Genomic DNA, 24,134 nt, shown 5'->3' on the forward strand with positions numbered 1-24,134 from the left:
TTATTGAATATGCATACTTGTGACTTGTGAGTGCTAGGCTATAATAATAATTGGCACATTAAAAATTTAATCCACCTATCAATAAAATAAACTATTCTATTCATAGTTGTCAAATATAATTTTAAAAGTGGTGGTAATTATATAAATATATAGATACTATTGGCTAATTAAATTGTTGCTTTTCAAAATATATATGACAATGATGAATATCTTATTTAAAATGGTTTATTTTATTGATAGGTCGGTTGATATATATAAACGTATACTTATTTTAGTCCGTGCATGATAGTTAAAATTTCTTATATAATCAAAAATGTATTAGACCAAATCTATGACCAAATAAAAAAAAATTGATGTCTAGTTTTAGAGAAGCTCTTCAAATAACACACCATTCTATATTCAAAAGATAATTAAAAATTCCATACTACAATTCTCGTGTGATGTTTATAATTTTACGTAAAAATGGAATAATTAATTAATTTTAAAAATTTTGTTTTACACGTATAATGAAATTATTTTAATATAAATTTGTATAGAAATTAATTTATGTCTATTACTAGAGTGATACATGTCAAGCTACATAAGTTTATTATTGTAGATATAAAGTAAGATTATGCTATATTATGTTAGTTCATTTTACTATATTCTCGTATGATGGTTGAGCCATTTTGGAAGGATTGGTTGATGTTATCTAAATGGTGGACGATATTAAAGAATAAATAAATAAAGGGGAAAATAAAATGTTAAAGGGAATAAATAAATAAATAGAAGGGAAGTTAGGTTCGTAAATATTAAATTTGTTTATGTAATGAAACATTATATAATTATTTATTAAAAAAGAAGAAAAAGAAAATAGGAATCTTTGAATTTTCAACACGTTTACCATGCGGCGCAGAGACGGTGGATGCTGACCTTGACACCTCTCTTGTCCTCTTATTCTCACTCTCTCTCTTTCATTTTTATCTCTTCATTCTCATTTTCTCCCTTTCGTTATTTTACTTTCTTTCCCTATTTCACATAAATCTCATTTTAAAAAAACAAAAACAAAATTATAATTTTTATGTTTATGAATATATAATTTTTTTCAAAATTACTTAAATTATCATTTTAGTTCTTAATGTTGGGAGAAAGTCAGAGTTTAGTCTATTGTTCGATAAAATTTTATATATAGTTATTATGATGTGATAACCTTCAAGCTATATGTTTTTTTTTTTTTTATCAAACCAAAAATATTAAAAATTATATATAAACCATACAAGACTAAATTTATCTTTTTAAAATCATACGAACTTCAAATTTTATATAATTATTATTTGTCTATTATTATATAAGTTGTAATAGATCATGTAATATATATTATATTTATAGAAAAATGAGTTGGATTATATCTAACAGTTTTTATATGTATTTAATATAATGCTTCCTTTTAAAATGTAAAACTCAAATTTTGGATATAGAATAAAATATATAAAAAAAATCATATTTTCAAAATTTGTACTAGTTGGATCACCTAATCTCAAAACAATTTTCGAAAACGGAATCTATATTATAAGTTAATTGCATATGTGTTGAACTTAGTAAATCTAAAAACATAAAACGATATCCAAATTTTCTGCTAAACATATTTCAAACTCTCAAAACTTAAAGCTACTTGGATGAAACGTTAATTATTATAGTAAATAATTATATGTTAGTTTGAACGGTTAAAATGTAAATTGTTTTTAATTTAAATTAAAAGTAGTTATATCATAGGTAAATAATGAAAATTTTTAAATAATTATGTGGTAGCTAAATATAAATTATAATTAGAAACATTGTAATAGGTAACCCTTTTAATTTAAATTAATTATTATATGTAAGCAAAAAAAACTTCTAAATAATTACAAATATAATAAAATTTAGGAGTGAAACTCTATTTTGATGGACTCTCGTTAGCAATAGATTACGTTGTTAATATACTTATGCCAGTGATATTTATTATTGATATGTTTTATCATGAATATACTTTAAGACAACGACGGATTTAAAGAAAATGCAAAAAAAAAAAAAAAGGACTCCAACTAAGTATAAAAAGAAGCTAAACCCTAGATTTACCAATAAGGTAACTAATAAAGCTTAGTATGGTTATTTATTAATCTTCTTAAGCAAGTAGATCATAATCATACGGTTTAATTCACACGTTTAGACAATGCATAATGTATCATATCATAGTTAATTAAAAATGGCAAATGATTAAAATAATTTACTATATATTTTCTCCCTTATTTAATTTATTTTTGTTTACATATTGTGTCATTTACTAAGATTAATTATCATAGTTACATTGATCCTTATTTCTTACCCAATTTTTTTGGAAAAAAATTATAAAATTTTAAAGCATTAAGTATTAGAAGAAGAAAAACATCTACAAAAGTCCTTTTCAAAATAAACAAATAAATAAAATCTACAGAAAAAAGAAGAACATGTGTTCTTATTTGATAATTGATATAATATTCTAATTTAAGATTTTTAATTTCGCATTCGTTTATGGAAAAATATGAATTTTGAAGTTTGTATCTATTAAAATTCTAAATTAATAACAACATCAATTCAAAGAAAGTGACAAATTAATGACCTTATTTTTATTGGTAAAATTATTTAAAATATAACAAAATTAAAATAAAGAGCAACAAAAACTATCAACTTTTATATTTGTCGTTTAAAATTTGTACTATTTATAATCATATTTTTAATATTTAAACCTTAATATATTGATCATAACAAAAATGATAGTTGTATGGAAATATCAATAGTCTAAGATAAAGATAGGAAAGTAAAACGATTAAGATATATAACTATTATATATTCATAATATTTTTTCATTTTTCTAATTGCTATCTTAATAAGATATTTACTTTTTTAAAAAATAGAGATTCTCCACGCGTGGGAAAACCTCTCCCTATTTTTCTTTTTAAAATTTTCGTTTTTAGTCCAATCAAAATTTGATGACATTTTCTTGGGTTAAAAATATTTATAAGAATATATTGAAAAAAATCTACTAATTTTAGAGTTCGAAAATATTTGTTCCGATTTTTAAAATGTCCAGTTTTAATAAATTTATTTTTAAAAATTAGAACTTATTTGGAAGCGATTTTGAAGTATGTTTAACCAAAATACATGAAGTATGTTTTTAATTGGTGGTAATATATAAAAAATTGTTTTAGAAAATATAAAATAAAATTTAAATAATTAAAAATGTTAAAACAAAAGTGATGTTAATGTGATGGAAAAATATGATTGGAAACCATATTATTTAAAAACCCGAAATACTATTTTTTTTTCAAAAAAATATGAACGAATTGGATAAGGTTTTCCAGTTTGAAAGAAGGAGTAGAAAGGCCAAAGGTATATTTATATTATATTATGCTTTGAAGAAGTAAAAAAGAAAAAAGAAAAAGATGGTTCAGATGATACACAATATTAGAATATACCCTTTTCTTTTGGAGATTCGTACTTTAAATAAAGTAATTTTTTTAAAAAAATTGACGAATTATTTACATTATATAAAATAATTAAATCATACTATTTGCATTATATAAAATAATTAAATTATAAAGTATTTTTTGGAAGTATAACAAAATCCACCAATTACAATTAAATCAGACAAAATTCAGGATAAATATTCTTTTTTTTTAATCATTTTTCTAAAATAAAATATTATACACACACATATATATATATATATATATATATATATATATATATATATATATATATATATATATTTATTTATTTATTTATCCAACACCTTTAAAAAAGTAATTAAAAAGTTAGTTCATTTTAAAAAACAAAATTATTAAGTTATGTTTTCTGGCCTCTTTCTTAATTTTATGTCCCGCTCATATTTGATATATACATTTTAGAATGTTAAATTTATATTCCTTAATTTTAGTATAGTTTTAATCAATTTAATTGCTTAACATTAAAATGTTAAAATTTATATTTGAAATTTAATATAAATTTGAAGGGTGAAGTGGTAATATTTTAAAATTTGTAGATTAAATTGAAATTTAAAAAATTAGGTTCAAATAAAGCTATACTCTAAATATTAAAAGAAAATAATATTTTTTCTTTTAGTTTTTGTACTTTTATTTCTTATAAATTTAGCTTTTATTATTATTATTATTTTTATAACAAAAAAATAGTTAATCAATTTAGTTCAAGAAAAAAATATTGCATTTAGTTGCATGATGATGATCAAACTTCCAATCTCTAAAAAAGAAAGTCATAATATTGTTGAACTAAGTTTACATCGACAAAATTCTTAACATCTTATCATATTTTACAAGACCGCCAATAAAAATTATATATAGTATATAAATAAACAAAAAGAGAAGTTTTAAAAAAATAATCAAATATTAAAATTATTCACATATTTGAATTATATATATATATATATATATATATATATATATATATATATATATATATATATATATTATATTTTGGCAACGAGTTAAAGAAACTGAACGTGTTAAATGTTAACAGTATCCATATACAATTCAGACATAAATATGAGAGAGCTCATTTATTTTTCAATTTATTTATTGTACACTGTTTTTTAGAATATATTATTTCTTTTTAACTATATACAAACAAAAAATATATATTTATTTAAATGAACAATTTTGGAGTTTAGTTGAAACCATTATAAATCTCACATTTTTTTTCAATTATTATTTTTTGCAGAATGTGTAAATTGATACAAAATGTTTAACATAAGTTTAGAATTTTAAAAAACACAAATTGATGTTTTTCTTAAAAAAAACTTAAACAAATAAAATGTTTTTATTAAATAGTGATTGTTGTTGTTATTGACAAGAATTGGAATAAAATAAAATACACTAAAAAAAGCCATAATTATAAAAGAACAAAAATATGAAGATAGATGGGTGTAGCCCTAAAATATTTTTATAATCTTACATATAAAACTATATTAACAAGTCTTTTAAAATTAAAAAAAATAGACCAACTATTTCTACCAACAAAACACTGAAAAAAACAAAATTTATTACATTTTTTTTATAAATAATAAATATTTTATCAAATATAGATAATTTCTCTTTTTATAATTATAAAAATGAAATATGTTTTAAATATAGCATAATTAATCAAAATATTTACAAGATATACCAAATTTTTATATTCTACCAAGTTCTAATACATCGATAAACATCGATAAAAGTCGATAAATATTTAGTATTGCTAGACCTTGACAAAAGTCTATTCTTATTTATTAGAGAAGTTTGAAAAAAATAGCAAACAAATTTATAATAATAGAGTAAATGTCATTACATTTTCAAAATTACAAAAAATAACAAATTTAAAAGCAGATTGTCCTTAGATTGCAATATGCAAAAATAGGTATTATGAGCTGTATTTTCTAACTTTTGTTGTCATCTAATACAATTTTCGTATTTATTATAGAAACATTTTTAAAAATAGCAAAGTAAATTAAATATTTACGAACTATAACAAAATTTTGTATTTTATCCATGTTTATTATGAATAGAATGCGAACGAATCTTCTTAATTATAAGTAAAATTAAAATTTTAATTATATTTTGATGGGTTTCGTAATTTTCAATAATATTTTAAAATTAAAATGGAAAAAAATTGAAAGGAAGGAAAGATGTTTAATTTAGAATTTGCGTAGAGAAGAGAATTTAAAAATGGATAAATATTTGGACAATTCGTATTACATTAGACTATTGAATTCAAATAATACCTATCTATCTATATCATATAATTTTATTACCTATTTCAATGCCAAATATTTAGTATCCATTTTATTTAGCTCTCACCTAAACATAGTAAGTTCTATCTCTATCTTTTTATCTCCATTACTCCATTTCACACACCAACATATATTTTTGTTCCTTCAAAAAGTCTTTTCAAACCCTCTCTGCTTATCCACACACCCAATTTCAACTTTTCAAACTTTTTTTTTTTTTTTTAAAAAATTTATCTTTTAAGTTTAAATAATAGAGAATGTAATGTAGGGTTTGAAGACTTGACTAGATTTGGTTTTGTTTTCCTTTAAAGAAAATCTTTGACAAATGGAAGGATGCTCCAATTAGTTATGAGTGTTGGAGTTAATTAATGTGTATTTAAAAAAATATATAATTGAAAGTATAATCAATAATTCATATACTAAAGTGGTATGTTATTAATTTATTTCATATAACATACCGTAGGATTCTAATTGGCTTATTGTGTATTTAACGGTTCAAAATCATCTCGTTTCACATATTGTTAAAGTAAGAAATAAATGTTTGTTTAATTATTCTTTATATTTTGTTCATATCGTGAAACTTCTATAAGGTAATATTTTATTTTGGTTAGATAATCATAAATGTATTTAAAATATGGATTATTTCAATTATACTCTTAAACGTTGAAAATATTAAGAATTGTAAAAAATAGTATAAAATATTTACGACATAATCAAGTGAAGTGGATTTTCATGGCAATAATTAGTTTTTTTTTTTTTTTTTTTTGAAAAAACTTCATTTTAATCATTGTAAATTATTGTTTTTCTTTTCGAAACAACTTTACCTTTAAGTTCATCGATGTATACACTCACACGTTGCTTGAATAGTCAAATCTAGACACATACGGAAAGTAATAGTTGAAGGTTAATTAAGACTATCAAACCAACAGCTAAGAGAAAAGAGTTGTGTGAGATTGAAACGGAGAAGAGAAATATGCATGGTTCACGCACTAGATTTTCTACGACCAATTTTCTAATTTTGTTTTATGCGTGCTACCATCAATTTTGAAATAGAAAAACATGATAAATTTGGACTATTTTAAAACTTTGTCCAATTCTTTCTTATATCTTTAGTTTTGATCTCTTTTTTTTTTTTGTTGTATCTTTATGAGTATTTTCTTTGTTTCGGTGTACTTTTGTGTGGTTTGGTTGGATGTTTTATGGAGTTCCTCAAAAAAACGAGTTTTTGAGAAGTGTATGATGAGAGCATTTCATATGCTTTTATTTGTTTTTACGGAGTGTTTAGATTTGTTCCCATAAGTATATACAAAGTTTACAAAGGTTATTTCAAAACCCGGCCATATTCAAAAGAATATTCTTTGTAATTTAACCATTTTCTTTCTAAAGACATTTGTGCACCATGTCACGTGCTTTGTACATATCTATAATATTGACTACATTTTAAAAGCGTTTAATTCTATTATGATAAGTTGTTGTCAAAAAGTCAAAATTGTTAAAAATAACATTTTTTAATTTAAACACTTTAAAAAGTATTCCAAACACTATTGATATTTGATTAAGATGAGAAAAACAATTTTAGAAAACATTAAAAAAACAACCGCATGTGATTCCTCAACATTCACTTGATAAGTGATTTTTTTAAAGGTATTGTAAATACAACGCGAGTGGATAAATTTGAACTTGGAACCTTTCGTTCTCGAGTACAAACAGCAAGCACCAACGGATTCAATATAGGTTATCTTGTAAAATTAATTATAAGAAATGATTTACCTTAAAACATTACTGGTGAAATAAACAAGTGTAGAACAAAATACTGAAATGATTGTATTGAGATCAGTTTTACAAAAATCAATTTGGATAAAGTCAATTATTCTAAAATTACCTTTAGATTCGTTTGGATTGACTCTTAAGTGTTTATAAATATCCTTTTCATTTAAAAACACTTATGAAACATTTAAGGCAAAAAATCGGTTATTATCGTCCTATATCATTATAATTTGTGCTTGGAGCGTAAACTATTTTTTCTTTTATTATAATAGTATGTGTTTGAGATATAAACTATTTTAATATGAGAAATAAATAGTAAATATTAGAGTAAATGAAACGAAAAAGTAAAATAGTAAAAATTGGGGAGTACATAATAGTATTTAGCTATTTAGGCGTAGTGTATATTTTCTTTTATAAAAGGTTTGTTTAGATTTTTGGAGGTTGAATTGGGCCTTTGTTGAGAATGAGGTTAGTCGCTTTGAGGCCTGGTAATGGGCTTGGGCCTCCACTCATGAGGCCCATTATGTTTTCCATTTTCTTTTCTAGAAATATAATTGTTTTCGACTCTCCATCTCTTAATATCATTTTCAAGTTAATTAGTTTATTTTCTCAAACTATTTTTCTTTTGATAAAGTCGATTCTATATCTTTCTTTTTTTAGTTTAATGCATTTGCATATGCATCTATGTATTTTTACATAAATTTAAATTAATCCGAGTAGTATGATCAAACACGTTTGTCCAATCCATTTCAAGTTCCGTTTATTTATTATTATTTTTGACAATTCTAACTTTCATTTATTGTTATTTAAGAACTCTTGTTTTTGCATGTACATAGTAATTTGAAGCCCAATAATTTCAAAACACAAATACAATATATTTATGAAGTTAAAAAAAGGTTTACAATTAGAAAACGTGTGAGTTATCAAAGAAAAGGAAAAATAACTAAGAGTTAAATTAAGATTAAAAATAAACATAATAGAATCTCAATTGCAATAATAAAATATTTAATTTTCATTAAAAAAAAAAGAAAGACTATCACGAGCATTTAATAACTTTAGAGTGTGCCACGTGACATTTTTGTTTTAGTTTTAAAATAAATTTCAACCTTTTTTTGACAAGATAAAACAATAGGTTAGAAAAAATAATGCATACATATATATAAAAAAATGTGATAAAAAAATTGAAAAATTTAAAACAATTATGTGTTGAGAACAAATGTTTGGTAATTAAAGTAGAAGTGAAGTAGATTTAAATAGTAAAAAGATTTTAATGTAATAAAGATAACCTTATGTTGAACAATAATTATTAAGAGGACGAAATTTCAATCACCTTCATGATGTATGGTGTTAGTGTTACATAGGATGGGGAATGGGGTAAGGTTATGAATTTTAATGCAAAGCGGCTAAGGTTATTAATTAGAGGCGGATGAATTAATGGTTGGTTGTTGTGTGGCTTATGAGTTCGACAGGACGGACTGCAATACCCATCTTCTTCCTCCTGCTGCCTGCAACAAAACTAACTGCAATTAAATGGCGGTTGACTCTTTTATATATCCAAAATTAAATTTGGGAAATTGTTTTTCTTCAATAATAAGTGAGAGAGTTGGGTTTCTGTTCACATCTATGATCTATTCATGTAGTTGAGTTGCTGCTGATTTAAAGAGAAATGTCACTGTTCCGCCATGGAAGGTAGGAGCAAGCTGTCGGCCTTAGCAATCAATGCTCCTACCAACATCTACCAGTTCTCATTAATTACGCATTTGAAATATGCCTTCCTCTTCTTCTTCTTCTTCTTACTCTGTTTTCTCTTTAATCTCTTCGAAAATTTTCATTTCATCCTTCATACGATTCGTGATCTTTTGTTTTTTCAGGCTGTTTTCGCATGGGGTTTTCTTTTTTTCTCCCTCGAATCTTCTCAGTCTAACTCACACGATACTCATTTCACTAGTTGCAGTCAATCTCCCACTTCTCTCTCTCTCTTTCTCTCATTTATATAAAGGGGGAAACAGAGGAAAACAGAAGGGTGTTGTGTGGTGGTGGTGGTGGTGGTGGTGGAGATGGAGATTGAGGCGAGCAAATCGACGGGGAATGGGGCTGTGGCGATTGGGTTGAGTCCTTTGAGTGAGACGCTATGGCGAGAGAAGACGAACACGGAGATTGTTGGGGACGTTTCAGCAAGATTGACATGGAAGGATCTGACGGTGATGGTGAGTTTAAGCAATGGAGAAGTTCAGAAAGTTTTGGAAGGATTGACTGGTTACGCTGAGCCTGGAACTTTCACTGCTTTAATGGGACCTTCTGGTTCTGGAAAATCTACTCTTCTTGATGCTCTTTCTAGTCGTCTTGCTTCTAATGCCTTTCTTTCTGGTACCATTCTTCTCAATGGACGCAAAACTAAGCTCTCCTTCGGCGCTGCGGTCCGTTCTCTTCTATTTTCCTCTGTTTTCATACTCTGTTCTGCTTTACTATTGGCTGTTTTGATAATCTATGGGGTTTTGGGTAATCATTTCCCATAAACATGATTAAGATTGTGTATTTAGAGAAAGGGTTTCATTATATTGAGTTAGTATTACGTGGGTCTTTCTTAAATGGATGATTAACTTTCTTTCAGCCGAATATAAGACGGTTGGGATTGGAAACGTTTTTTTTTTTTTTTGTTTTTTTCTCGGGAAACAAACAGAAATTTTCTGAAGTTGTGATCTCTTTTTGTTGTTATGGTTCTTAAGTTTTCTTCACTCTCAGGCTTACGTGACTCAAGATGATAACCTGATCGGCACATTGACGGTGAGGGAGACGATAGCCTATTCAGCTAGGCTTCGTCTCCCGGACAAAATGCCATGGGAGGAGAAACGAGCTTTGATAGAGAGCACCATCATCGAGATGGGTCTTCAAGATTGTGCCGATACAGTCATTGGGAACTGGCATTTACGCGGAATCAGTGGCGGCGAGAAGCGGCGGGTTAGTATCGCCATTGAAATTCTCATGAGGCCTCGATTGCTCTTCCTCGATGAACCTACAAGTGGACTCGACAGGTACGTTGAAAGAAACCTAACCCTAGGAATAAAATCACTAGAAAAAAATTGCTTGAATTTGTAATGTGGGTTCTGTGATTTTGGTAGTGCTTCTGCTTTCTTTGTTACTCAAACGTTGAGAGCTTTATCGAGAGATGGAAGAACAGTGATTGCCTCAATTCATCAGCCGAGTAGTGAGGTTTTTGAGCTATTTGATCAACTTTACTTGCTGTCGGGTGGCAAAACTGTGTATTTTGGTCAAGCTTCAGAGGCTTATGAGGTGAGAATTCTTCCATTTTTGAGCTAATGCGCGTTACAGAGGTGAATCTTTTCACCATTGTTGGAGGTTTTGATATTGAATTGTTGATCTGTGCAGTTCTTTGCTCAAGCTGGCTTTCCCTGCCCCGCTCTGAGGAACCCTTCTGATCATTTTCTTAGATGTATCAATTCAGACTTCGATAAAGTCAAGGCCACTCTCAAAGGTTCTATGAAATTAAGGGTATAACTTTTTCTCCAATGAAGATTCTATAAGTTGAATATGATAGCAAATGGTGTTTTTCATAATTAAAGTTGCTTAGATAAACAAGGACAGCCAGAAAGTTGAGGCTAGGTCATGCATTTCTTTGTCTCTAAACCTGTGTGCTAATTTAGTATATGGGAAGATTTAATCATTTACTGTCCCCTGCTTTGTTCAAGGTTGGTTGCTAAGTAAGGACAATCAAAATCCTTTTACTAAATGCTGATTGCTAATTTCTAATCCATTTGCGTTGTTCAGTTTGAATCTAGTGATGATCCTTTGGAAAGAATTACCACGGCTGAAGCAATGCGAACTCTTATCGACTTCTATCGTTCGTCACAACATTGTTATGCAGCATTAGAAAAAGTTGAGGAGATCTCTAAATATGTAAGTCTTCAACTAGCTAGTTTTTTCCACTGCCAAATTATTCCCATTTCAACATTACTGACTCTTGAAGTTTTAACATTCTTCACAATCTCCATCGTGTTGCAGAAAGGAACCGTGTTAGATTTGGGAGGGAGTCAAGCTAGTTTCTTTATGCAAGCGTTTACATTGACAAAACGTTCCTTTATCAACATGTCAAGGGACTTCGGTTATTATTGGCTCAGGCTTGTGATTTACGTCGTTGTTACAATCTGCATTGGAACCATCTATCTTAACGTTGGAACAGGCTATAACTCCATTCTGGTATTTGATTTTGTTTACTGTGTTTTGTGCCTTCTTTTTCTTTACTTCCTTATATTAAGTGCCAAGATTATATTAGGACAAACAAGTCTGATTGTTCTGTTCAAAAGACTATCTATATACACAAACTAATGATTTCAAGAAATAAATTCAAATTCATTGTTCAATGCTAACAAGTTCACCTATCTTGATCTGCTATAATATGGTGCAGGCTAGAGGATCTTGTGCATCTTTTGTCTTTGGTTTCGTTACATTTATGTCAATCGGAGGATTCCCATCCTTTGCAGAGGATATGAAGGTAAAATTCATAGTGAAACACTGAAAATTTCGCATCATCTTGATTAGAAGAGAATGATTTAAACTTTCAACATGAATATTTTCCCCCAGGTTTTCCATAGGGAGAGATTGAATGGTCATTATGGGGTCGGTTCATTTGTCATCAGCAATACTATCTCAGCCATGCCATTCCTTCTACTAATCACCTTCCTTTCTGGAACTATTTGTTACTTTATGGTTCGCCTTCATCCCGGCTTCGAGCATTACTTGTTCTTTGTGTTGTGTCTTTATGCTAGCGTCACCGTAGTCGAAAGCTTGATGATGGCTATTGCCAGTGTTGTCCCCAACTTCCTTATGGGCATTATCATTGGTGCTGGAATTCAGGTATTTTTTCATGTTGTGTTGTGTAATCCTTTCGATTTCTTCATCTTACATTTATTGTATGATCAATGGCAGGGTATTTTTATGTTAGTTTCTGGATACTTTAGGCTGCCAAACGACATTCCGAAGCCATTTTGGCGCTATCCAATGTCATATATCAGCTTCCATTTTTGGGCATTGCAGGTAAAACAAACAAACAAACACATCAAAAGCAACAATTCTCTGTTGGTTTTAAAATAAAGTTTCATGATTGATTGATGTATAAACAAAACACAATGCATTCTCAGGGTCAGTACCAGAATGATCTACTAGGCTTGTCATTCGATAACCAGTCACCACTTCTTCCAAAGTTGCCAGGCGAATACATCCTAAAAGTAGTGTTCCAAATTGACTTGAACCGATCGAAATGGGTGGACCTCAGTGTCCTTTTTGGCATGATAGTAATCTACCGTCTCATCTTCATCATAATGATCAAGATTAATGAAGATGTGACTCCCTGGATCAGAGGATACATAGCAAGGAGAAGAATGCAACAGAAAAATGGTATTGTCAACACAACAGTTGCCCCAGATGGTCTCACTCAATCCCCTTCTTTAAGGAGTTATGTCGCTAACCATTCAACGAGACCGAGTAGGAGGTAAACCCGTTCTTTTTTAACGGTTATTCAATTAATATGACAAGAATTTGCCCTCTTTAGTGCAGTTTCTTGCTACATATAAAAGAAGTTCAATGTTAGGATTTGAAGTGATTTATAGCAAGACTATTGGTTTTTATATAAAGTGCTTTTTCACATGGAAGCCACCCAATTTTTCTTCTGTGATCAAAGATACAACAAATCCCACCGGAATTGTTGTTATTATTAATAATTTGTAATTAAGAAAATTTATTTCCTAGAAAAGAAAAAGAAAATAGTGGTTGGATCAAGATGTTGGTCAACTTGAATAAGACAGAAATGGGATTGGGGGGCAACGAACTCAACTGTTTTCCTTCACTTATTTATATAATTTTGAGTTTGATTCTTGATTAAATTACTTAATAAATGAATACTAGAAATGTAATTAGTTCCCGTTCTTAATTCTTTCTACTTAGATTATAAAAAAATGTCATGATTAATTTGTGATGGATCCAAAAATTTTATGTAGGAAGCACCAACTAGTATATAATAAACACATTCGACGTTTAATCGCTACTTCAATAATATTCACTACATTTGTAACAATAAATAAAAATCAACAATTTTATATGATTTTTCGTAATGTAAATATGTAGATTAAAAAATTGCATTAAAAGAAAAGAAAGAAAAATACAATTTTCATGGAAGTTTGGACCATCTGCGTAATAAATGAGAGCTAGAAAATATGACCGTTTTACATTATATAGTTTTTTTTTATCTTTTTAAAATTTTACGTTCATTTTAGAAAAATAAGTTATCTTCCATTTAGAAAATAATTGAAATTTAGGAATGGCAAAAATAATTATTATTTAACTAAATAAAAATGACGTAGAAGAGTCCAGACTCCAAATGAATGAAAACGTGATTGAATTGGTCCCGACACTCTTCGGGACGGAATGGAAGAAGGGAGGAGATTCTCGAACGAGGAAAAGGATCCAATGACTTCGAAAGAATTGAATGAGGAGCCGTATGAGGTGAAAATCTCACGTATGGTTCTGTCGAGTGGCAGTAAGGGTGACTTATCTGTCAACTTTTCCACTATCACCCCCAAAAAACCAAACTCTGCCTTACGTAAAGTTGCCAAAGTACGCTTAACCTCAAGATTTGAAATCACTGCTTATACGTGGTATTTGGCCATAATTTACAAGAACATTCCTTAATATATATTATAATTTGATGCTTTAAAATTAATATTGTAAAAAATACAAAAATTGGGAATGCGGGAAAGTGACAGAGTCCCATTCTTTGAAATGATCAACCATTTTCCAAATATAAGTCCATTTGATAAATAAATTACAAAATAAACATTCAACAGCTTTATCCCATTTATGCAGTTGAATTTCATTTTTTTTGGTTGTCATATAATAATAATTTTAGTATTAAAGAGGTAGGGTTCTTCAAAGGGGGACTCAAATTCAATAATGGAGGTTGAAATAAACTAATAGACGATCAAATTACACCATTTCTTGTGAAATAGTACTACTTTGAGATATGCATTTTTACAACATTATACAAAAAAAAAAAAAAAAAAAAAAAAAAAAAAAAAAAAAAAAAAAAAAAAACGAAAGACAAAGCATCTGTGAACGGGGCATTTCAAGCCACCAACGATTATAGCCTCAAAATTCAAGGTGCATCCTAAAATTATAAAACTAAGATTGTCTATTCATTTAAATAACTTTTTAAGTGTTTGTTTTAAATACAATATTTTAAGCACTTAAAAAGTCATTCGATATGATTGGTAATAGTAAGTTGAGGTGGATATGATGAATTTATTCCTCAATGCAAGAGAAGAGGACTCCGAGTATCCGTATCAATGAGGCTATTTCCAACTCCACAATAAGCTTTGATGGCACAAGGAGAATTTTGACCTCTCTCGGTGCTGTAGAAACGAAGATAGTCTTGATGATCAAAGGGTTTAAACAATTGTGGATGTTTGTCATCAACCAATTCTTTAGGAATTTGAACAATTCCATTGTTGAATGAAAACAATCCAACTGAATATCTCTCTTTGTTTCCACTCATTATCACTCTGTGTGGTGGTGAGTAGATCCTGCCATTGCTCCATGCCTGCCAACAGTTAACCATTCACTAATTATTAGTTTGGCTTTAATGATCTTAATGTCAATCTTAATTTGATGATGATGAAGAAATTAATTAATAAAATGAGATGGAACTTACAAAGAAAGCATCTCCAGCCATGACAATGAAAGATGAGGTCGAAGAAGAAGAAAAAGGATGATATTGAATCCATTTGTTATCTCTTGTTTTGATCTGTAAACCATTTACTTCGTTTTGATGAAGAATTGTGAGAAAGCTCTTATCAGTATGAGGAAATGCTCCCAAATTCATCTCTTTTTCCTTTGGGACTCGGTATTTTATCATTCTCATAAGATATTTTGTGGATTCCATATGGCTTCTTAATGCATTCCCAACCCCATAGCTTTCAAACACCATGCTTTTCACCCTTTTATCCAATTCCGATACCAAATTCGCATACGCTGTCACATTCTCACTGCATAAATTAAGAAAAACATTTAGGATCCAGGTACTATTATTAGATGGTAGTTTAGGTTTGGTTTGAAAATGAAGCAAAATGAATTACCGGAAAGAGTGGTTTCCACGAGAAGGCCACATGAGATTAGTGAAAGAGTTGATATTGGTGGGGAGAATGGGGTGTTCGATTCCCATACTTTCATGGATGGGCATTAGAGGGTTTTGACCAAAGTAGCCATGGTATGGCTTCTCAGAAACATTCTGAAGCTTCCTCTCCAAAGGAACTTCATCAAACAACTCTTTTAAAGAATCAAACATATTGGAACTTACTTCTGCTGAAACGGTGTCGTATAATGCTACGAAACAACCATATTCCTCAAGAGCTTCCCGAACTTTCTTCGTTGTGGAAACCCATTCCTCAGTTCCACTCTTCAAATTCTGTGAACAAAACTTCACAACTGGGAGTTGTTCATCACTCATATTTGTTGCCATTCTCATCATCTCTTCTTCTAATTAAATGTGTTTTCACAAATAATACAGTTTGTTTGGTTTTGATTGGATCTGCAAAATAATGGCACCACAACACTCTTTTTATAGCCAAATATTTCAAAATAAAATAATAATGAATTGGAATGAAGAAGGGAGTGTGCTTGTTTAATTGATTTATTTAGAGGGATTGACTTAGAAGAGAGAAATGATTAATTAAATAATGAAATTAGAGGCCACCCCCCATTTATTCAAATATTATGATAATACAAACCTTTGTCAAACCAAATAAAGAAAATAGTTAGTTTTTTTTTTAGTTGATTAGCACACAGTTTCAGCCGTCCTGTTTTTGCTTTGAATTTATATTATTGTATTACTAAATACTAATTAAATTCGAAATTAATTAATTAATCTAATTTTGCTTTTGCTTACATTTTAATCCCCGCGTTTGACTTTCCGTTTTAAGATAATGTAGAAGTAAGAACGAATTTAGCTAATGAATAATGTTGGATTAATATGGAATTAGAAGCACACTTTTGGTAATAACCCATGCAATAATAATAATAATAATAAATGAATAAGTATATTCAATTTGATTCACTTATCATATTGTTGGTGTTTAATTCATATATAAATATAAATCTCACAAACTATTTTTTTTCAAATGGAAAGCAATGTAATTAAATGGGTACACTTATAAAAATGTATGTGTCTTAATGGATATATATGACCTTTACCCTAAAATTTAAAGGTGTAAAATCAAAATGGATATATGTTTCACTCAAGTTTATCTAAATGTAGGATATTTATATTGTTTTTTAATATATCAGTTGAATAATTCAAATAGAATTTATTGTCATTAAATATCATAACAATAAAGCTTATATTAGTTGTACTTTATATTAATATAAGTATGTTGTATATAATATAACTACTTCTTATTGGTGTAACTTATTTTAATTACTTTTCAAATATTACAATATTATTTTAAAATTAAAAATAATTCCACCAAATAAGATAATATTTTATTGACCATTATTTAGTGATACATTTTAATTTGTTGTGAACTAAAATGAAGAGTTCTATATATATATATATCTTCTCCAGCAAATTTCAAGCGTATTTCATTTTCAGCCATGTCATTGGCATTATTCTAGCAGTATTTATAACTCATAAAATGATATTAGTACTTGGAGAGTCATTGATTTGGTAGACTTTACACAGTTTAGTATTCAATTAATTAATTTCATGCATCATCGTTATGTTATCAATAAAATAAAATTAAATTAAAGGTGTTGATATTTGCATTTCATCATTCACGCTTTTGTTTGTAGTTTGGTCTCGATTGTTCCCTAAATTAGTACAAATAATGTTTGTTTAGTTAACTAATTAAGTACAAAAGAAGAACGGTGTTCTCTTTTAAAAATTAACTTTGCTCTTTAACTCTCTTCTTACAACAAGCAACATACATCGGCAATATCAAAGACGTTTCTTGTGCTCAACATAGACAATGTCAAAGACGTCTCTATCACGGTAACTCTAGCAACTTTAGCAACTTGATCATTTTGATCATCATTGTTATACCTCAAATTCAAATAAACACTCGATAACAAAATCAAAATCATGACCTTCAAACATTCCTTTTAATTGTTTTCATCACTTTCCTACACATTTAATTTAATTTTGTTATTCTCTTACAAGAAAAGAGAAGGATTCCTATTTGATCATCATAAATAATAAATAGAATGTACAAACACAAATTAAAATAGTTGTTAATTAACTAAAGAAAAGGTCAAAGTGTGGATGCGTGGGTAACCCTAACCGTCTCCCACCCCGGCCGGCTTAATTAAATTTGTATTACTTAGTTTAGAGTTAATTGTATGTGAATTATTTGATTATAAATTTATAAAGAGTAGTGAATTAATGTTTTAATTTCCATTAAAAAAACAGAATTAGGTTCACGTTCATGAATACATGAAACCATATCTAATGAACTATTTTTTTTGTCACCGACTGCAAGATTTTGTGGAACTATATATTATAATGTGGCCTTCAAAATAAGTTATACACAATGAATCATGTTGCTCTTCTTTCATTTTTTAGAATATAATTCATTCAAATTTTATTTTAAATCACAATACTTCCTCTCAAAATATTTACAATTTAAATATTGTTTATCGTATACGATCGGTTTATCATGGTTAATCGTAGGTAGACAGTCATATTTCGCTATATTTTATTATACTTAAAAATAACTCTAATTAATTTTAAATAATGAATATAAAATTTATAATGTGAGAATTTTTTTGAATATTTTGATTGAATTTGTAGAGACTAACCTAAAATAAAATAGATAAAACAAAAAGAAATTTGAAGTTTGAAACTTCATCACCATACACTTGAATTTTGAAAGCGTTGAAAGACATATTATTTATTATGTTTGAAGAAAAATAAATACATTTAGAATATAGTTTGAAATTTTGCATGGAGACTTTATGAAAAAGACATGATACCATACGTACCAATACATATACTTAAAAGAACGATGCCCTATACAGCTATACACAGTTTAGAGTCATGTTACAAACCCAAAAGTATGTACAATTTAATGTTGACTTTATTATAAAGTTTTACCCAGTTGGTTGATTTGTGTATAGTATACAATTTTTTAAAACCCAATAACTTTTTTTAACAAATCTGAATGAGTTTAACCATAATTGCGAACAAAGTAAGAAATTGTTGAAGATCTCAAATGGAAAAGATTGAAGGAATCTACAATCTTAATAAGAAGATATATAAATTATATACTCTTTCTTATAACCAATTTGATATATGAGATGGAACATTGGTTCTACCATATTGTGTTCATATAATCTTCTACAAGAGAAATGATTTTAGTTCCAAAGTCAAAATAACCAAATTTTAGTAACGAATGAGCCTTTTTTGGTGCATTATGAATTTTGTATAACTTTTCTTGCAAAAATATTTAAAAGGGACGAAATAAAATTCTATGTTATCGAATGAATTGTAACCTATAATAATATACTACCATAATATAATTTTGACGACCACCTTATAATAAGATACATTTATTCCATTGATTAAATAGCAAAACTACTAATCTCATGTTAATTAAAATAAATACTAAGATCAAGTTTAATTTCTTGAGGTGAAAATTGGGAACAATGAAACAAGTTTTAGCATGTATTATATTATTAACAAGGTTTAAAAAATGAAATTGACCCATAAATTTAGCCCAAATTTAAGCATTTTTCCCTATGAATAATTCTAAAATTTATAATTACTATTTTAGAGGAAACACATTTTGTAAGGATCTCTAATATTATTAATTTAACCCAACATCATCATAATTAATGCATGCTATCAACATTTATTTTATAGGTCAAAATAAATTTAGTTAGACCTAATTAGTTAGTTTATGAATTTATTGAAGATCGTCGACTTTTTATTTTCGTAATTATTGTACTAAAAAATTTTAAAAAATAATGCAACCATAAAATTCAAGATGCTCAACGAACTCGATTTTATTTTATTTATTTCGACAACCAAACTATTAGAGTTAGGTGTTTGACAATTGAGATTCAAATCAAATTAAATGTTTGATAAAATTAAATATGTCAACCTTTCCCTCAAATGAACATATATTTGTACATCTGCTGAAGATAATTAATATTAAAGTTTAGATTTTACTGTATCACATCTTTATTCTCATATATATTTCATTAATTCTAGTCTCTTTTTTTTCACTATTCATATTCACATTTGAAAACGGTATATTAAACAAATCTACTATCCGATCATGATCATGTAGAAATGAAGTTAATTATTATATTTTTTCATTGTTTCACGACGTTTGTTTTTTATATACACATGAATGATGATGGCCTAACTAGCTTAGCTCATTGTACTTTGCTTTGTCACACTTAGCCAAAATATTGATAAGATTGTGATTAAAAGAATTAATGTAGAGCACTCTTTCAGGTATTTAGTGAGGTATTAAGTCATTTTCATGAAGTATGCAAGCAAAAATTCAACTATATAATAATCATGTAAACATTCCAATTAATTAAACATAGAATAAAATGTGGCCTTCAACACCCTCCAAAAATCCAATTATATTCCATTGTTGACTTTTGAGTTTTTATTAGCTATACATCAATGCCACGTTTCACTTAATATGATAATTAATATGATAAATGTAATGCATAGCTCGTTTCAATTTAAAAGAGATACATGTAATGATGTAAATTTACATTAATAGAGATAATTGTCCATTATAATTATCTCTATTCCTAATCAACGTGAAATAAAATGAAATTCCTAATCAACGTGAAATAAAATGAAAGAAAACTATAGTTAAAATGAAAGAAAACTATAGTAAATTGTTTGAAAAATATTTATAAAATATAGTAAAATTTTAGATTATATAACTAATAGATATTGATATAAATAATAAATATTATCAATAATTTTATTATTGATTTTTATTGATAGAATATAAATTGTGTTATATTTTTTAGATATTTTGGTTTATTATACTATATTTGAGAATGCTTCAAAATTATTCTTGATTTTTTTAAAAAAAGCCTTTTACTTGCATCTAATACTAAGGATAACTATTTTTAAAAAAATATTTTTCACTTTAATAAATTTCTAAAAGATTTTTGTTAAACTTAAAAAATATATACATCTTCAAGTTACAAACCCCATAGATTTTTAGTATAGTAAAATGTATTTAAAATATATGTGTATGTATGTATATCAAATACCTTGTAGAAAAAAGTTTATATATCAAATACACTTCTTACTCTATCAAATAATTATTGATGGCGTTTAATTTTTGAAAATCATTAATACTCCAAGGAAGAATAGTATGTATTATATGTATATTTGTGTGTTGTTGTCGTCGTCACACTTTGATTTGGGACTAAAAAATGTATATAGGACACATTTTGGTTTGTTACTAAAAAAATGTATAAACTCCATTTTTTTTTTTTTTTGAAGTCAAGAGTTGAATAATTATGTACATTTCGATTCTACATTTTCTTAGCTTTAACGGAGTAAATAATGTGCCATTCAACATTGAGTTTTCTGTTTATATATTGGAAGTGACTCATTTCGTAGTGATTAACTAAATATTTGTTTGATGTATAACATTTAGGTTAACCGATAAGAAGTAGTAGAAGAGCTGAAAATAGAAATATTTTCTAATAATTATAATAATAATAATCCAAGTCATTACTCATTAGCTAAATTCGTTTTAGATTATCTTAAAGTAGAATGTCAAACCCGGGGATTAAATTAAAATGTAAGCAAAATATAATTTTGGAGAATTTATTTCATATTTTGAATATAAAACTGAAACAGGACGGCTCAAAACTGTGTGCCCATTCCCTATAACTATAAACTATAAACTATATAACTATAACTTTCATATTTCTTTATTTTTCTTTCTCAAAGCTTTCCATTATAATAATATTTGAAATTTGCTTGGTCGGTTATTTTATTCTTTATTTAAATCACATTCCTCTTCTAAGTCAATTCCCCTCACCATTTAATAATTTAAAATTAAATCAAACAAAAGCACACTCCCTTCTTCATTCCAATTCATTATTATTTTATTTTGAAATTTTAGGCTATAAAAAGAGTGTTGTGGTGCCATTATTTTGCAGATCCAATCAAAACCAAACAAATTGTATTATTTGTGAAAAGACATTCAATTAGAAGAAGAGATGATGAGAATGGCAACAAATATGAGTGATGAACAACTCCCAGTTGTGAAGTTTTGTTCACAGAATTTGAAGAGTGGAACCGAGGAATGGGTTTCCACAACGAAGAAAGTTCGGGAAGCTCTTGAGGAATATGGTTGTTTCGTAGCATTATACGACACCGTTTCAGCAGAAGTAAGTTCCAATATGTTTGATTCTTTAAAAGAGTTGTTTGATGAAGTTCCTTTGGAGAGGAAGCTTCAGAATGTTTCTGAGAAGCCATACCATGGCTACTTTGGTCAAAACCCTCTAATGCCCATCCATGAAAGTATGGGAATCGAACACCCCATTCTCCCCACCAATATCAACTCTTTCACTAATCTCATGTGGCCTTCTCGTGGAAACCACTCTTTCCGGTAATTCATTTTGCTTCATTTTCAAACCAAACCTAAACTACCATCTAATAATATATAGTACCAGGATCCTAAATGTTTTTCTTAATTTATGCAGTGAGAATGTGACAGCGTATGCGAATTTGGTATCGGAATTGGATAAAAGGGTGAAAAGCATGGTGTTTGAAAGCTATGGGGTTGGGAATGCATTAAGAAGCCATATGGAATCCACAAAATATCTTATGAGAATGATAAAATACCGAGTCCCAAAGGAAAAAGAGATGAATTTGGGAGCATTTCCTCATACTGATAAGAGCTTTCTCACAATTCTTCACCAAAACGAAGTAAATGGTTTACAGATCAAAACAAGAGATAACAAATGGATTCAATATCATCCTTTTTCTTCTTCTTCGACCTCATCTTTCATTGTCATGGCTGGAGATGCTTTCTTTGTAAGTTCCATCTCATTTTATTAATTAATTTCTTCATCATCATCAAATTAAGATTAACATTAAGATCATTAAAGCCAAACTAATAATTAGTGAATGGTTAACTGTTGGCAGGCATGGAGCAATGGCAGGATCTACTCACCACCACACAGAGTGATAATGAGTGGAAACAAAGAGAGATATTCAGTTGGATTGTTTTCATTCAACAATGGAATTGTTCAAATTCCTAAAGAATTGGTTGATGACAAACATCCACAATTGTTTAAACCCTTTGATCATCAAGACTATCTTCGTTTCTATAGCACCGAGAGAGGCCAAAATTCTCCCTGTGCCATCAAAGCTTACTGTGGAGTCGGAAATAGCCTCGTTGATACGGATACTCGGAGCCCTCTTCTCTTACATTGATAAATAAATTCATCGGTAATCCATATTAGTTTATAACTGTAGTTCGTTTAAAATGACTAATTTTAAGTACTTAAAAAGTCATTCTAAACAAATAGATAGTCTCATGTTAAGAATTTAGGAAGCATCATCGTAAAAGAGGAAGTTTTAGTCGTTAGTGGCTTGAAATGTCCATTTTCATATGCCTTTCTTGTTATGTGTATAAGATTACGAAAGTGTGTAAAATTAACATTTATTTGAGAAAGCAATTCTTGACTCCTCAAAGTATCGATCTTATTCTATAAATAAATACAATATCTTTTTCAAAATGTATTTACGACATTTAAATTGTATGGAATTTAAATATATCTTATTATATATAATTTTGTACAAAATAAATAAACACATACCATACATTAAAGTTGTTAGCCTAATGATATTTAATGTAAACTCTTCCATCTTAATTTAGATATTTGATAGTTTGATCTTTCATCTCACAAATCTTCATCCTACCTATCATGGATTGAATCAATTTTTTAAAAACTAATTAGTTGTTTGAAGCTTAAAAAATATAAAAAACGATCATTTATTAACATTAATGAATTGAATTAGCAAAAGTCAAAATTAATAATTTTGAGTTTGCTTTAAATAATGGAAGAAGAAAAACCGTTGAGTTTGTTGTCCCCCAAACGCATTCGTTTATTATTTTATTGTTTTGTTATTATATTAGTTTCAACCAAAGCTTTTAATCTAATTTAAATTTGATCATAAATTTAAATAAACGGGTTTTTTTATAGAAAAATAATCGAAAAAACAATCTATTGAACTGATAAATATTTTTGTTAACTTTCCTATTCTTGATAATATGGAGGCTTACAAATTAATGAATATTTCTAAATTCCATTTTACGAAATTTGAATCATTGACTATGCTCATGTTTTGGATATATATGAAGTAATTTTTGGGAAATTTAGTTGCATATGAAGCCACGGCAATGCCCCAACCAATGTTTACTAATATTCAATCAACAATTTCATCGACACACCACGAGACGTCAAAATCCTCAAACAGTCCAAAATTCTTCTCACCAGTACTGACAAGAAAAAGGACGAATATGAACAA

The 24,134-nt window shown here is 28.0% G+C and overlaps 3 protein-coding genes across 3 annotated transcripts; 2 read left to right on the top strand and 1 right to left on the bottom strand.

Moving 5' to 3' along the window:
* The first annotated feature begins 9,054 nt into the window (after window positions 1-9,054).
* LOC101212752 (ABC transporter G family member 11) lies at window positions 9,055-13,462 on the top strand. The gene is made up of 10 exons (XM_004152385.3): window positions 9,055-9,957; window positions 10,283-10,572; window positions 10,660-10,831; window positions 10,928-11,050; window positions 11,327-11,455; window positions 11,561-11,755; window positions 11,964-12,050; window positions 12,140-12,412; window positions 12,485-12,592; window positions 12,697-13,462. Exons 1-10 carry the CDS (start codon window positions 9,598-9,600, stop codon window positions 13,048-13,050), a joined length of 2,091 nt encoding a protein of 696 aa, XP_004152433.1. The 5' UTR covers window positions 9,055-9,597; the 3' UTR covers window positions 13,051-13,462.
* A 1,196-nt stretch (window positions 13,463-14,658) lies between these two features.
* On the bottom strand, window positions 14,659-16,123 carry LOC101210477 (probable 2-oxoglutarate-dependent dioxygenase AOP1). Its single transcript, XM_004151427.3, has 3 exons — window positions 15,685-16,123; window positions 15,261-15,594; window positions 14,659-15,149 (listed from the first exon to the last, which is right to left on the bottom strand). The coding sequence occupies exons 1-3, from the start codon at window positions 16,074-16,076 to the stop codon at window positions 14,859-14,861; spliced, it is 1,017 nt and encodes a 338-aa protein (XP_004151475.3). The 5' UTR covers window positions 16,077-16,123; the 3' UTR covers window positions 14,659-14,858.
* Window positions 16,124-21,742: 5,619 nt separating this feature from the next.
* On the top strand, window positions 21,743-23,297 carry LOC105434400 (probable 2-oxoglutarate-dependent dioxygenase AOP1). The gene is made up of 3 exons (XM_031882274.1): window positions 21,743-22,206; window positions 22,301-22,634; window positions 22,746-23,297. The coding sequence occupies exons 1-3, from the start codon at window positions 21,815-21,817 to the stop codon at window positions 23,034-23,036; spliced, it is 1,017 nt and encodes a 338-aa protein (XP_031738134.1). The 5' UTR covers window positions 21,743-21,814; the 3' UTR covers window positions 23,037-23,297.
* The last annotated feature ends 837 nt before the right edge of the window (window positions 23,298-24,134 follow it).

The sequence above is a fragment of the Cucumis sativus genome, chromosome 1 (assembly GCF_000004075.3).
Source record: "Cucumis sativus cultivar 9930 chromosome 1, Cucumber_9930_V3, whole genome shotgun sequence".
NCBI lineage: Eukaryota > Viridiplantae > Streptophyta > Magnoliopsida > Cucurbitales > Cucurbitaceae > Cucumis > Cucumis sativus.